The sequence below is a fragment of the Stigmatopora argus genome, chromosome 10 (assembly GCF_051989625.1).
Source record: "Stigmatopora argus isolate UIUO_Sarg chromosome 10, RoL_Sarg_1.0, whole genome shotgun sequence".
Lineage (NCBI taxonomy): Eukaryota > Metazoa > Chordata > Actinopteri > Syngnathiformes > Syngnathidae > Stigmatopora > Stigmatopora argus.
This window is the reverse complement of record NC_135396.1, coordinates 4,220,650-4,236,084: the sequence shown is the minus strand read 5'-3', so window position 1 is coordinate 4,236,084 and position 15,435 is coordinate 4,220,650. Positions and strand designations below refer to the sequence as shown.

General features: G+C 31.3%; 1 protein-coding gene and 1 long non-coding RNA gene across 5 annotated transcripts in view; one reads left to right on the top strand and one right to left on the bottom strand.

Annotated features, from left to right (window-relative positions):
- The window catches only part of LOC144083704 (uncharacterized), a 32,043-nt gene extending 16,609 nt beyond the window's left edge, over window positions 1-15,434 (bottom strand). For all 3 annotated transcript variants that reach the window (XR_013303597.1, XR_013303599.1, XR_013303598.1), the window contains exons 1-3: window positions 13,878-15,434; window positions 12,318-12,411; window positions 12,174-12,236 (exon numbers count right to left, since the gene is read on the bottom strand). This is a non-coding gene — a long non-coding RNA (uncharacterized LOC144083704). The remainder of the gene's footprint in view (window positions 1-12,173; window positions 12,237-12,317; window positions 12,412-13,877) is intronic.
- LOC144083702 (galectin-4-like) lies at window positions 375-14,149 on the top strand. 2 transcript variants are annotated; one of them, XM_077611727.1, is made up of 13 exons: window positions 375-435; window positions 582-670; window positions 10,501-10,666; window positions 10,891-11,004; window positions 11,078-11,092; window positions 12,533-12,580; window positions 12,652-12,774; window positions 12,906-12,941; window positions 13,037-13,063; window positions 13,191-13,220; window positions 13,292-13,380; window positions 13,454-13,622; window positions 13,904-14,149. In XM_077611727.1, the coding sequence occupies exons 1-13, from the start codon at window positions 391-393 to the stop codon at window positions 14,051-14,053; spliced, it is 1,101 nt and encodes a 366-aa protein (XP_077467853.1). In that variant the 5' UTR covers window positions 375-390; the 3' UTR covers window positions 14,054-14,149. The 2 variants fall into 2 exon arrangements, with proteins under 2 accessions (XP_077467853.1, XP_077467852.1); XM_077611726.1 differs by having other exon boundaries at window positions 10,462-10,666.
- Window position 15,435: the final 1 nt, after the last annotated feature.

The window sequence follows — 15,435 nt, the reverse complement described above, 5'->3', positions numbered from 1 at the left end:
ACTGCCATTGACGGTGATAGACGTCCAATACAATTTAACTTCCCAGTCAAAATGGACTATCGCCTATCGTCTATTGGCATTAATGGCTGCCAATGACTCCTTCAAAATAAATGCTTTAAAAAAAATCTTTACTTTTAAGGATGAATCCATTGGCTGCCATTGACATCCAATCCCAGATTGACTCATTGGGTGAAAATGCCACACGGAAATAGTAAATACAGGCCTTTTGATTCTTATCTATACGTAAAATGCCCTTCATAAATCACATGCGACCTTTGAGCGTAAGTTCTGCCCTAAAGCAAACGTGTGCTTTGGCGCCGATTGCCCCTCCCTGCCAGCCACTATAAAATAGGACGCCCCACCATTTTGGTTCTTCTACCAACCTCCAACATGGCTTTCCAAGCACCTCCTGGTTATCAGCCCGTCTACAGTCCCGTGAGTTGTCTTTTCTCACTATTGTACTCTCGTAGTACTCTGTCTCTAGAGCTTAATATTTTCTTTAAATATCATTTAGAATCATTTCTGGTCGCAATGAGTTTACAGTAGATGTTTTTTTTGTTTTATTTACCAATCGTTCGCAGGCAATTCCATACATGGGGCCCATCTACGGGGGTCTAAGGGAGGGGGCGTCGATCTATCTGCAGGGCTCGGTCCCGGACAAGATCACAAGGTGATTACATTCGACGCTATTGGGTGGGGAAGTGTGTGTGTGTGTGTGTGTGGGGGGGGTGCTTAGGGGTTAAAGTGCGGGTTTTAAAAAAAGCCTTACTATACTATGTCGTATTTTACAAAAAAAGCCTTACTATACTATGTCGTATTTTACAAAAAAAAGCCTTACTATACTATGTCGTTTTTTAAAGAAAAAAAGCCTTACTATAGCATGTCGTTTTTTTTTTAAAAAAAAAAACCTTACTACACTATGTCGTTTTATAGGGAAAAAAGCCTTACTATAGTATGTCGTTTTTTAAGAAAAAAAGCCTTACTATAGTATGTCGTTTTTTTACGAAAAAAAAAGCCTTACTATACCATGTAGTTTTTTTTTTAAGCCTTACAATAGTATGTCGTTTCTTATGAAAAAAAGACTTACTATAGTATGTCGTTTTTATACGAAAAAAAGCCTTACTACACTATGTCGTTTTATAGGGAAAAAGCCTTACTATAGTATGTCGTTTTTTAAGAAAAAAAGCCTTACTATACTATGTCGTTTTTTTAAAGAAAAAAAGCCTTACTATACCATGTCGTTTTTTAAAGAAAAAAAGCCTTACTATACTATGTCGTTTTTTAAGAAAAAAAGCCCTATAGCATGTCGTTTTTTAAGAAAAAAGCCTTACTATAGTATGTCGTTTTAGGAAAAAAAGCCTTACTATACTATGTCGTTTTTTAAGAAAAAAAGCCTTACTATAGTATGTCGTTTTTTAAGAAAAAAAAGCCTTACTATACTATGTCGTTTTTTAAAGAAAAAAAGCCTTACTATACCATGTCGTTTTTTTAAAGAAAAAAAGCCTTACTATAGTATGTCGTTTTTTTTACGAAAAAAAGCCTTACTATACCATGTAGTTTTTTTTTTAAAGCCTTACTATAGTATGTCGTTTTTTTTACGAAAAAAAGCCTTACTATACCATGTAGTTTTTTTTTTAAAGCCTTACTATAGTATGTCGTTTCTTATGAAAAAAAGCCTTACTATACTATGTCGTATTTTACAAAAAAAAGCCTTACTATACTATGTCGTTTTCGTTTTTTAAGAAAAAAAGCCTTACTATACTATGTCGTTTTTTAAAGAAAAAAAGCCTTACTATACCATGTCGTTTTTTTAAAGAAAAAAAGCCTTACTATAGTATGTCGTTTTTTAGGAAAAAAAAGCCTTACTATACTATGTCGTTTTTTAAGAAAAAAAGCCTTACTATAGTATGTCGTTTTTTTTACGAAAAAAAAGCCTTACTATACCATGTAGTTTTTTTTTTAAAGCCTTACTATAGTATGTCGTTTCTTATGAAAAAAAGCCTTACTATACTATGTCGTATTTTACAAAAAAAAGCCTTACTATACTATGTCGTTTTTTAAAGAAAAAAAGCCTTACTATAGCATGTCGTTTTTTTTTCAAAAAAAAAACCTTACTACACTATGTCGTTTTATAGGGAAAAAAGCCTTACTATAGTATGTCGTTTTTTAAGAAAAAAAGCCTTACTATAGTATGTCGTTTTTTTACGAAAAAAAAAGCCTTACTATACCATGTAGTTTTTTTTTTAAGCCTTACAATAGTATGTCGTTTCTTATGAAAAAAAGACTTACTATAGTATGTCGTTTTTATACGAAAAAAAGCCTTACTACACTATGTCGTTTTATAGGGAAAAAGCCTTACTATAGTATGTCGTTTTTTAAGAAAAAAAGCCTTACTATACTATGTCGTTTTTTAAAGAAAAAAAGCCTTACTATACCATGTCGTTTTTTAAAGAAAAAAAGCCTTACTATACTATGTCGTTTTTTAAGAAAAAAAGCCCTATAGCATGTCGTTTTTTAAGAAAAAAGCCTTACTATAGTATGTCGTTTTAGGAAAAAAAGCCTTACTATACTATGTCGTTTTTTTAAGAAAAAAAGCCTTACTATAGTATGTCGTTTTTTAAGAAAAAAAGCCTTACTATACTATGTCGTTTTTTAAAGAAAAAAAGCCTTACTATACCATGTCGTTTTTTTAAAGAAAAAAAGCCTTACTATACTATGTCGTTTTTTAAGAAAAAAAGCCTTACTATAGTATGTCGTTTTTTTTACGAAAAAAAGCCTTACTATACCATGTAGTTTTTTTTTTAAAGCCTTACTATAGTATGTCGTTTCTTATGAAAAAAAGCCTTACTATACTATGTCGTATTTTACAAAAAAAAGCCTTACTATACTATGTCGTTTTTTAAAGAAAAAAAGTCTTACTATAGCATGTCGTTTTTTTTTCAAAAAAAAAACCTTACTACACTGTCGTTTTATAGGGAAAAAAGCCTTACTATAGTATGTCGTTTTTTAAGAAAAAAAGCCTTACTATAGTATGTTGTTTTTTTACGAAAAAAAAAGCCTTACTATACCATGTAGTTTTTTTTTTAAGCCTTACAATAGTATGTCGTTTCTTATGAAAAAAAGACTTACTATAGTATGTCGTTTTTATACGAAAAAAAGCCTTACTACACTATGTCGTTTTATAGGGAAAAAGCCTTACTATAGTATGTCGTTTTTTAAGAAAAAAAGCCTAACTATACTATGTCGTTTTTTAAAGAAAAAAAGCCTTACTATACCATGTCGTTTTTTAAAGAAAAAAAGCCTTACTATACTATGTCGTTTTTTAAGAAAAAAAGCCCTATAGCATGTCGTTTTTTAAGAAAAAAGCCTTACTATAGTATGTCGTTTTAGGAAAAAAAGCCTTACTATACTATGTCGTTTTTTTAAGAAAAAAAGCCTTACTATAGTATGTCGTTTTTTAAGAAAAAAAGCCTTACTATACCATGTCGTTTTTTTAAAGAAAAAAAGCCTTACTATACTATGTCGTTTTTTAAGAAAAAAAGCCTTACTATAGTATGTCGTTTTTTTTACGAAAAAAAGCCTTACTATACCATGTAGTTTTTTTTTTAAAGCCTTACTATAGTATGTCGTTTCTTATGAAAAAAAGCCTTACTATACTATGTCGTATTTTACAAAAAAAAGCCTTACTATACTATGTCGTTTTTTAAAGAAAAAAAGTCTTACTATAGCATGTCGTTTTTTTTTCAAAAAAAAAACCTTACTACACTGTCGTTTTATAGGGAAAAAAGCCTTACTATAGTATGTCGTTTTTTTTACGAAAAAAAGCCTTACTATACCATGTAGTTTTTTTTTTAAAGCCTTACTATAGTATGTCGTTTCTTATGAAAAAAAGCCTTACTATACTATGTCGTATTTTACAAAAAAAAGCCTTACTATACTATGTCGTTTTTTAAAGAAAAAAAGCCTTACTATAGCATGTCGGTTTTTTTTCAAAAAAAAACCTTACTACACTATGTCGTTTTATAGGGAAAAAAGCCTTACTATAGTATGTCGTTTTTTAAGAAAAAAAGCCTTACTATACTATGTCGTATTTTACAAAAAAAAGCCTTACTATACTATGTCGTTTTTTAAAGAAAAAAAGCCTTACTATAGCATGTCGTTTTTTTTTACAAAAAAAACCCTTACTACACTATGTCGTTTTATAGGGAAAAAAGCCTTACTATAGTATGTCGTTTTTTAAGAAAAAAAGCCTTACTATAGTATGTCGTTTTTTTACGAAAAAAAGCCTTACTATACCATGTAGTTTTTTTTTAAGCCTTACTATAGTATGTCGTTTCTTATGAAAAAAAGACTTACTATAGTATGTCGTTTTTATACGAAAAAAAGCCTTACTACACTATGTCGTTTTATAGGGAAAAAAGCCTTACTATAGTATGTCGTTTTTTAAGAAAAAAAGCCTTACTATACTATGTAGTTTTTTAAGAAAAAAAGCCCTATAGCATGTCGTTTTTTAAGAAAAAAGCCTTACTATAGTATGTCGTTTTAGGAAAAAAAGCCTTACTATACTATGTCGTTTTTTAAGAAAGAAAGCCTTACTATAGTATGTCGTTTTTTAAGAAAAAAAGCCTTACTATACTATGTCGTTTTTTAAAGAAAAAAAGCCTTACTATACCATGTCGTTTTTTAAAGAAAAAAAGCCTTACTATAGTATGTCGTTTTTTAGAAAAAAAAAAGCCTTACTATACTATGTCGTTTTTTAAGAAAAAAAGCCTTACTATAGTATGTCGTTTTTTTTACGAAAAAAAAGCCTTACTATACCATGTAGTTTTTTTTAAAGCCTTACTATAGTATGTCGTTTCTTATGAAAAAAAGCCTTACTATACTATGTCGTATTTTACAAAAAAAGCCTTACTATACTATGTCGTTTTTTAAAGAAAAAAAGCCTTACTATAGCATGTCGTTTTTTTTTCAAAAAAAAACCTTACTACACTATGTCGTTTTATAGGGAAAAAAGCCTTACTATAGTATGTCGTTTTTTAAGAAAAAAAGCCTTACTATAGTATGTCGTTTTTTTACGAAAAAAAAAGCCTTACTATACCATGTAGGTTTTTTTTTAAGCCTTACAATAGTATGTCGTTTCTTATGAAAAAAAGACTTACTATAGTATGTCGTTTTTATACGAAAAAAAGCCTTACTACACTATGTCGTTTTATAGGGAAAAAGCCTTACTATACCATGTCGTTTTTTAAAGAAAAAAAGCCTTACTATACTATGTCGTTTTTTAAGAAAAAAAGCCCTATAGCATGTCGTTTTTTAAGAAAAAAGCCTTACTATAGTATGTCGTTTTAGGAAAAAAAGCCTTACTATACTATGTCGTTTTTTAAGAAAAAAAGCCTTACTATAGTATGTCGTTTTTTAAGAAAAAAAGCCTTACTATACTATGTCGTTTTTTAAAGAAAAAAAGCCTTACTATACCATGTCGTTTTTTTAAAGAAAAAAAGCCTTACTATAGTATGTCGTTTTTTAGGAAAAAAAAGCCTTACTATACTATGTCGTTTTTTAAGAAAAAAAGCCTTACTATAGTATGTCTTTTTTTTTACGAAAAAAAGCCTTACTATACCATGTAGTTTTTTTTTTAAAGCCTTACTATAGTATGTCGTTTCTTATGAAAAAAAAGCCTTACTATACTATGTCGTATTTTACAAAAAAAAGCCTTACTATACTATGTCGTTTTTTAAAGAAAAAAAGCCTTACTATAGCATGTCGTTTTTTTTTACAAAAAAAAGCCTTACTACACTATGTCGTTTTATAGGGAAAAAAGCCTTACTATAGTATGTCGTTTTTTAAGAAAAAAAGCCTTACTATACTATGTCGTTTTTTAAAGAAAAAAAGCCTTACTATACCATGTCATTTTTTAAAGAAAAAAAGCCTTACTATACTGTCGTTTTTTAAGAAAAAAAGCCCTATAGCATGTCGTTTTTTAAGAAAAAAGCCTTACTATAGTATGTCGTTTCTTATGAAAAAAAGACTTACTATAGTATGTTGTTTTTATACGAAAAAAAGCCTTACTACACTATGTCGTTTTATAGGGAAAAAGCCTTACTATAGTATGTCGTTTTTTAAGAAAAAAAGCCTTACTATACTATGTCGTTTTTTAAAGAAAAAAAGCCTTACTATACCATGTCGTTTTTTAAAGAAAAAAAGCCTTACTATACTATGTCGTTTTTTAAGAAAAAAAGCCCTATAGCATGTCGTTTTTTAAGAAAAAAGCCTTACTATAGTATGTCGTTTTAGGAAAAAAGCCTTACTATACTATGTCGTTTTTTAAGAAAAAAAGCCTCACTATAGTATGTCGTTTTTTAAGAAAAAAAGCCTTACTATACTGTCTTTTTTTAAAGAAAAAAAGCCTTACTATAACATGTCGTTTTTTTTAAAGAAAAAAAGCCTTACTATACCATGTAGTTTTTTTTTTTTAAAAGCCTTACTATACTATGTCGTTTTTTTAAAGAAAAAAAGCCTTACTATACTATGTCGTTTTTTAAAGACAAAAAGCCCTATAGCATGTCGTTTTTTAAGAAAAAAGCCTTAATATAGTATGTCGTTTTTTTTACGAAAAAAAGCCTTACTATACTATGTCGTTTTTTAAGAAAAAAAGCCTTACTATAGTATGTCGTTTTTTTTACGAAAAAAAGCCTTACTATACCATGTAGTTTTTTTTTTAAAGCCTTACTATAGTATGTCGTTTCTTATGAAAAAAAGCCTTACTATACTATGTCGTATTTTACAAAAAAAAGCCTTACTATACCATGTCGTTTTTTAAAGAAAAAAAGCCTTACTATAGCATGTCGTTTTTTTTTACAAAAAAAAGCCTTACTACACTATGTCGTTTTATAGGGAAAAAAGCCTTACTATAGTATGTCGTTTTTTAAGAAAAAAAGCCTTACTATAGTATGTCGTTTTTTTACGAAAAAAAGCCTTACTATACCATGTAGTTTTTTTTTAAGCCTTACTATAGTATGTCGTTTCTTATGAAAAAAAGACTTACTATAGTATGTCGTTTTTATACGAAAAAAAGCCTTACTACACTATGTCGTTTTATAGGGAAAAAAGCCTTACTATAGTATGTCGTTTTTTAAGAAAAAAAGCCTTACTATACTATGTAGTTTTTTAAGAAAAAAAGCCCTATAGCATGTCGTTTTTTAAGAAAAAAGCCTTACTATAGTATGTCGTTTTAGGAAAAAAAGCCTTACTATACTATGTCGTTTTTTAAGAAAGAAAGCCTTACTATAGTATGTCGTTTTTTAAGAAAAAAAGCCTTACTATACTATGTCGTTTTTTAAAGAAAAAAAGCCTTACTATACCATGTCGTTTTTTAAAGAAAAAAAGCCTTACTATAGTATGTCGTTTTTTAGAAAAAAAAAAGCCTTACTATACTATGTCGTTTTTTAAGAAAAAAAGCCTTACTATAGTATGTCGTTTTTTTTACGAAAAAAAAGCCTTACTATACCATGTAGTTTTTTTTAAAGCCTTACTATAGTATGTCGTTTCTTATGAAAAAAAGCCTTACTATACTATGTCGTATTTTACAAAAAAAGCCTTACTATACTATGTCGTTTTTTAAAGAAAAAAAGCCTTACTATAGCATGTCGTTTTTTTTTCAAAAAAAAACCTTACTACACTATGTCGTTTTATAGGGAAAAAAGCCTTACTATAGTATGTCGTTTTTTAAGAAAAAAAGCCTTACTATAGTATGTCGTTTTTTTACGAAAAAAAAAGCCTTACTATACCATGTAGGTTTTTTTTTAAGCCTTACAATAGTATGTCGTTTCTTATGAAAAAAAGACTTACTATAGTATGTCGTTTTTATACGAAAAAAAGCCTTACTACACTATGTCGTTTTATAGGGAAAAAGCCTTACTATACCATGTCGTTTTTTAAAGAAAAAAAGCCTTACTATACTATGTCGTTTTTTAAGAAAAAAAGCCCTATAGCATGTCGTTTTTTAAGAAAAAAGCCTTACTATAGTATGTCGTTTTAGGAAAAAAAGCCTTACTATACTATGTCGTTTTTTAAGAAAAAAAGCCTTACTATAGTATGTCGTTTTTTAAGAAAAAAAGCCTTACTATACTATGTCGTTTTTTAAAGAAAAAAAGCCTTACTATACCATGTCGTTTTTTTAAAGAAAAAAAGCCTTACTATAGTATGTCGTTTTTTAGGAAAAAAAAGCCTTACTATACTATGTCGTTTTTTAAGAAAAAAAGCCTTACTATAGTATGTCTTTTTTTTTACGAAAAAAAGCCTTACTATACCATGTAGTTTTTTTTTTAAAGCCTTACTATAGTATGTCGTTTCTTATGAAAAAAAAGCCTTACTATACTATGTCGTATTTTACAAAAAAAAGCCTTACTATACTATGTCGTTTTTTAAAGAAAAAAAGCCTTACTATAGCATGTCGTTTTTTTTTACAAAAAAAAGCCTTACTACACTATGTCGTTTTATAGGGAAAAAAGCCTTACTATAGTATGTCGTTTTTTAAGAAAAAAAGCCTTACTATACTATGTCGTTTTTTAAAGAAAAAAAGCCTTACTATACCATGTCATTTTTTAAAGAAAAAAAGCCTTACTATACTGTCGTTTTTTAAGAAAAAAAGCCCTATAGCATGTCGTTTTTTAAGAAAAAAGCCTTACTATAGTATGTCGTTTCTTATGAAAAAAAGACTTACTATAGTATGTTGTTTTTATACGAAAAAAAGCCTTACTACACTATGTCGTTTTATAGGGAAAAAGCCTTACTATAGTATGTCGTTTTTTAAGAAAAAAAGCCTTACTATACTATGTCGTTTTTTAAAGAAAAAAAGCCTTACTATACCATGTCGTTTTTTAAAGAAAAAAAGCCTTACTATACTATGTCGTTTTTTAAGAAAAAAAGCCCTATAGCATGTCGTTTTTTAAGAAAAAAGCCTTACTATAGTATGTCGTTTTAGGAAAAAAGCCTTACTATACTATGTCGTTTTTTAAGAAAAAAAGCCTCACTATAGTATGTCGTTTTTTAAGAAAAAAAGCCTTACTATACTGTCTTTTTTTAAAGAAAAAAAGCCTTACTATAACATGTCGTTTTTTTTAAAGAAAAAAAGCCTTACTATACCATGTAGTTTTTTTTTTTTAAAAGCCTTACTATACTATGTCGTTTTTTTAAAGAAAAAAAGCCTTACTATACTATGTCGTTTTTTAAAGACAAAAAGCCCTATAGCATGTCGTTTTTTAAGAAAAAAGCCTTAATATAGTATGTCGTTTTTTTTACGAAAAAAAGCCTTACTATACTATGTCGTTTTTTAAGAAAAAAAGCCTTACTATAGTATGTCGTTTTTTTTACGAAAAAAAGCCTTACTATACCATGTAGTTTTTTTTTTAAAGCCTTACTATAGTATGTCGTTTCTTATGAAAAAAAGCCTTACTATACTATGTCGTATTTTACAAAAAAAAGCCTTACTATACCATGTCGTTTTTTAAAGAAAAAAAGCCTTACTATAGCATGTCGTTTTTTTTTACAAAAAAAAGCCTTACTACACTATGTCGTTTTATAGGGAAAAAAGCCTTACTATAGTATGTCGTTTTTTAAGAAAAAAAGCCTTACTATACTATGTCGTTTTTTAAAGAAAAAAAGCCTTACTATACCATGTCGTTTTTTAAAGAAAAAAAGCCTTACTATACTATGTCGTTTTTTAAGAAAAAAAGCCCTATAGCATGTCGTTTTTTAAGAAAAAAGCCTTACTATAGTATGTCGTTTTTTAGGGAAAAAAAGCCTTACTATACTATGTCGTTTTTTAAGAAAAAAAGCCTTACTATAGTATGTCGTTTTTTTACAAAAAAAAAGCCTTACTATACCATGTAGTTTTTTTTTTTTAAAAGCCTTACTATACTATGTCGTTTTTTTAAAGAAAAAAAGCCTTACTATACTATGTCGTTTTTTAAAGACAAAAAGCCCTATAGCATGTCGTTTTTTAAGAAAAAAGCCTTAATATAGTATGTCATTTTTTACAAAAAAAGCCTTACTATACTATGTCGTTTTTTAAGAAAAAAGCCTTACTATTATATGTCGTTTTTTTACGAAAAAAAACCTTACTATACTATGTCGTTTTTACAAAAAAAGCCTTACTATACTCGGTCTGCTAGTATAGCCGTTGTTTTTAAGAAGAAAAAACGACTTACTATATAGTATGTCGTTTTTTTACGAAAAAAAAGCCTTACTATATATACTATGTCGTTTTTTAAGAAAAAAAACCTTGAGCAAACATTCCAAAGCACGCCCAAAGGGAGTCAAAGGTCATTTATGGGTTGCGGTGACGGCAAATTTCACAAGCAAATTTGGAAAAATGGCACGCAAATGACTTGGACGTCTATCGCCGTCGACGACACCTAACGAGTTCAAATGTGACAAATGTAACGCTTTTCGTTTTGAAAGATTTTTCGTCAACCTATTTTGCGGGCAATCCGAGTGCAGCGACATCGCGGTCCACTTCAACCCGCGTTTCGACGGGTGGGACAAGGTGGTGTTCAACAGCCGGCGCAACAACACGTGGGACGCCGAAGAGACAATTCGCAGCATGCCGTTCGACAAAGGCGAAACCTTCGAGATTGTCATCACGTGTTCGCCGCACGACTACCAGGTGACTGACCACTGTTGACAATTAATTTTATACATTAAAAAAAATGATTAAGAATTCATGATTACATTTGAAGAAATGCTATAATACAATATTACAAGTAATTTACAAGTAATCTGAGTTTTAAAATATTTTTAAATATCTATAGTATAATTATAAATATATATATATCAAATAAAGCGTATTTTTATAATATTCTAATTGATTTATTTGACTTGTCTCAACAGTTCAAAGTCAATGGGGAAGTTTTGTACACCTTCAAGTATCGCCTACCTTTGGCTAAAGTGTGCGCCATAGAAATCGGGGGTGACGTGGTCATACAGAGCATTAACGTCATTGGGGTGAGATGGCACCCATTTCGGAAAGCGTCTTGGACATTTCTATCTTAATTCAATGTTTTTCTTTTCTTTTCAGGGTGGTGGAATCGGGGTGAGTTGCAAAAATGTTGGTAAATTTTACACTTAATTGTTGATACCCATAGTGACTTTATATATACCCTAAATCAGGGGTGTCAAACTCGGGTTGGTTCGCGGGTCGCATTAACGTCAACTCCATTTTATGTGGGCCGGACCATTTTAGATCTAATATTTAGATATATTTTTTTAAATTGGATTAAAAGAACTGGATCAAAAGCCCTAAATAGTCCGTTTTATAGCTCTAAAGCAATGTTTATTCGAGCTTTTTTTTCTTAGTAATGGAAAATTTCTTTTAATCATGTATTTCATTTCAAAAGGGCCGCACAAAAATGATGCGGTGGGCCAGATTTGGCCCCCGGGCCACCACTTTGACACCGGTGCCCTAAATGAATCTATCGAATAGTTGGTTCGATGAATCCAGTAAAAAAACTTTTAACGCGTACCAGAATACATTTATTTATTTTGAATATAGTATTTATTTTTAAGATAGTGCCTTCAAAAGAGCATTAAATACCAAAACAACATAAAGTATATACATAGTCTCGCATAAAGTTGATTCTAAAAAATACCTTCCTTATTATTGAATGAAGTAAACACTTTTACTATTTAAATTTTTATACCTGCTTATTGACATTAGATTTGAATACTTGTATTGACATTATTCAATTATAGTGAGATCTAAAGCTTGGCCATGAAGTGCACAAACAAATAATCAATACATAATAAATAAATAAAGAGAAAATGAATTATATAGCATATCTAAAGTAAGCAGTGTTTACTTTTGTAGGTAATGCACTGTGCATTAACGTGCAGCATATGACGTGCATTTAGCATTCCCAATGTATCTACATTAAGTCATACTTAACTGGGTCTGCTAGCATAGCCGTTATCCACTCGCGACTAGCGTTAGCCTCGTGCTAACCACTAATTAGCGTTATATTTACATAACGACGATAGTATAACCACTAAAACGATATTCAACACTTCTATAATTACGATTGGACCTCACGATTTCTCGAACAACATATAGAGTAGCATAAAAACATTAAAAAACAATTTCGCATTGACGCTTAATCAAGCCATGCCATGCTTACCGGAGTTCAAAATAGTGACGATCCGCAGCTCTTCACATCGACGTATAGGCATATTTCTTTTTCCTAGAAAGTATATGAGTTATTAGACATCCATATAAATTATATAATCATTGTTTTATAGGACTTTTGAATCATATTTCGTACCGGAAGTTTGTGCTGCTGATGCACGACGTGACCTTGGTCGATGAAAATTGTCATATTCACGGGTACCACCAGAGGGTAGTGTATCCTGCCAAATCTAAAAAAATAAAATACAGCTTTTTCAAAATAAAACATTACAACGTCAACCTATTTAAACGGTTAATCCGAGAAGCAAAATGGAATTTAGTGTTGTAAAAGATTGTTATCTCACTAAACAGCCGGGATGCTACCCGGAAGGAGGAAGACCAGGATTTGAAATTGGCCAGGTAAGATTAATTTCTTTAGATATTCTTTGTCCTTTTTTTCAAAAATAATTTTAAAACTATTTTCGTCACAGGGAGGATTTCCAGGAGATTGTGGAGGAGGATTTCCAGGAGATTGCGGAGGAGGATTTCCAGGAGATTGCGGAGGAGGATTTCCAGGAGATTGCGGAGGAGGATTTCCAGGAGATTGCGGAGGGGTGAGAGATTTCACTTTTAAAACAATTTCTGGGAGTACAAAAAAAGTTTCAAGTGGATTGGACGTCTAGCACCATCAATGGAAGCCAGTGAGTGGTTTTTTTTCTTAATTTTGACCATTTTTACATCACAGGGTGGATATCCCGGATATATGGGAGGCAACATGGGGGTATGTAATGGTTTCAATATAACAACATACTGGGCATCCACTGACCAATTGATTAGGTACACTTACTCATTAAATTCTATGTTTTTCTCTGTTAGGGTGGATTTCCAGGATCTAACTTGCCGGTGAGTACACGTGACACTAGCTTTCATTATGATAAACTAATCATTATTATAATAAGTATATATAATAAATGTATAACTGGATTTTTTTTTAAATTATTTTTTTGATTTCTTGTTTATGCTATTGCAGAGTATGGCTGGGCAGCCCATCTACAACCCCGTAAGTACTTCTTTTGGACTAAACCGCTCTTGCGTCACTGTCATTCGCGATGCCATGATGCGTTTGTGCAGCCCATACCGTACTCGGGTGCGATCCCGGGAGGAATGTTCCCCAAGAGGACCGTCGTCATCCGAGGCATGGTGCCCAAAAAGGCCTGCAGGTGCATTTATAGTTCCATCTAACTTAATGGGGACAAGAATTGTGAACCGTCATGGTTTTGTGTGTATTTTAAGATTCGGCATTAACTTCCTGGTGAGTCGATCTCGTGACACCGCGTTGCACGTGAACCCTCGCTTCAAGGACGACGTGGTGGTGCGCAACAGTATGATAGGAGGTCGCTGGGGTCAAGAGGAACGAGAGATGTTGGGAGATAACCCCTTCAAGGAAGGAGAGTACTTTGACGTGAGTTTGGGGAGTTTCCTGTATTGCAAAATTAACTACATTTTGGGAAAAAAATGTATAGAGGTAAAAAATCAGAATAAGTCAATACATTATAACGGGATGAATTTCATGTTGAATGACATTAGGGTTCACTGTCATGAGACCATGTACAGTAAGACTTTTGTTTCTCATAAAAAGAAACCATGTGTGGGAATGCTATTATTGTTTTTAAAACGAGATCATGTATAGTAAGGGCTAAAAAAAAATCCTTCTCACCCGAGTTTGCTTTTTTCCTCCCAAAGATGTCCGTCCGTTGCAGCGGCGACCGCTTCAAGGTGTTCGTGAACGGTCGCCCGCTCTTCGATTTCCGCCACCGCCTGCAAAACGCCGTCAACGAGATTGACACGCTTGAGGTGGCGGGCGACGTGCAGATCTCTTACATCCATCTCTAGAAAACACTTGGTACGATCCAAAAATGCTACAAACATTCCTTTATTTTGTATTTGTACAAAACATTTGAAATAAAGGCCATTGTTTTCAGCATAGAATGCAAACATCTACATTCAACTGAGTAAAAGGCGAGCGTGTAGATCTCAGCTTTCCACGACAAAATAAGACATTATGGATAATACGCCGTGTTTTCCTGGACTATAAGTCGCACCAGAATAAAGTGTACCGGTAAAAAAAAATCGCATTTTTTTTTAATTCATCACAAATTAAGAACAAACATTATACGTTAAAGCATTGGTGCTCAACATGGTCGTTAACCATAACCCCAACCCGAACCCTATCGAGCTCACCTTCTAACTGGAAAGTCCCGCGGACATCTTAAACCTGAAAGGACAAGATTTAATTACAAAATGGACATAATACATAACAATAAAAACCCATAGCCTAAACCACATGTGTCAAAGTGGCGGCCCGGGGGCCAAATCTGGCCCGCCGCATCATTTTGTGTGGCCCGGAAAAGTAAATCGTGAGTGCCGACTTTCTGTTTTAGGATCAAATTAAAATGAAGAGTATAGATGTATATTAAATTTCCTGATTTTCCCCCTTTTAAATAAATAATTGTAATTTAATCCATTTTTCTGTGTTTTTAGTTCAACAATCATTTTGTAAAATCTAAAAAAATATATAAAAATAGCTAAAATAAACATTGTTTTAGAGCTATAAAAAACTGAATATTCAGGTCTTTTAATCCATTTATAAAAAAATAACATAACGACTAAATGTTCCTAACCCCGCCCATTATTTTTCCCTTTTGTGGTAATTGTTTTAGTTTGGCATTTAATATTTTGCTTAAGCCTAACCATCACATTTATAAAAATAAAATAAAATTAAAATGATTTATTAAAGGGAAAGTTCCCTTCTTTTAAGAGATGTACATAAATATGTAAATAAATCATGAGCCCATGCCCCGCCCCTTTTTTAACTATTGAATTAATCTCTGAATTTAAATTTAAATTTAACCCTCATGACAATACAAGCACCATTAACAGTTTGACCTAAAAAAACACAATTTAACAGGCTTTGGATGGTCAGAGTGGAAAAAAAGTGCGCCTTATAGTCTGGAAAATACGGTATATACAGTAAATGAAATACAATGTGATAAAATAAGTGCGTTGGTGATGGCAGTGAAAGCCTTTTCAGCTGTCTCGAAATTCCGAAGCGTATAAAAAAAAGTCGACAGGTTTCGTCCATTACATGGAAGTAAAAAAAACACAATAGACAAATGTACATGTTGATATAAAAAAAGACATTAGTGCAAAGTTGGAAAAGTAGAAAAAAAAAACTGAGTACAAATGAAAGTCAATGTGCTTTTTTTTTTTTTTTA

What these genes read in the sequence shown, in the direction of transcription:
- LOC144083702 (XM_077611726.1), top strand. Translation starts at nt 391, where the DNA reads ATGGCTTTCCAAGCACCTCCTGGTTATCAGCCCGTCTACAGTCCC. An exon ending in ATCAGCCCGTCTACAGTCCC is followed by an intron (nt 436 to 581) that starts GTGAGTTGTCTT and finishes AATCGTTCGCAG; the next exon opens with GCAATTCCATACATGGGGCC. An exon ending in ATATGGGAGGCAACATGGGG is followed by an intron (nt 12,942 to 13,036) that starts GTATGTAATGGT and finishes TTTCTCTGTTAG; the next exon opens with GGTGGATTTCCAGGATCTAA.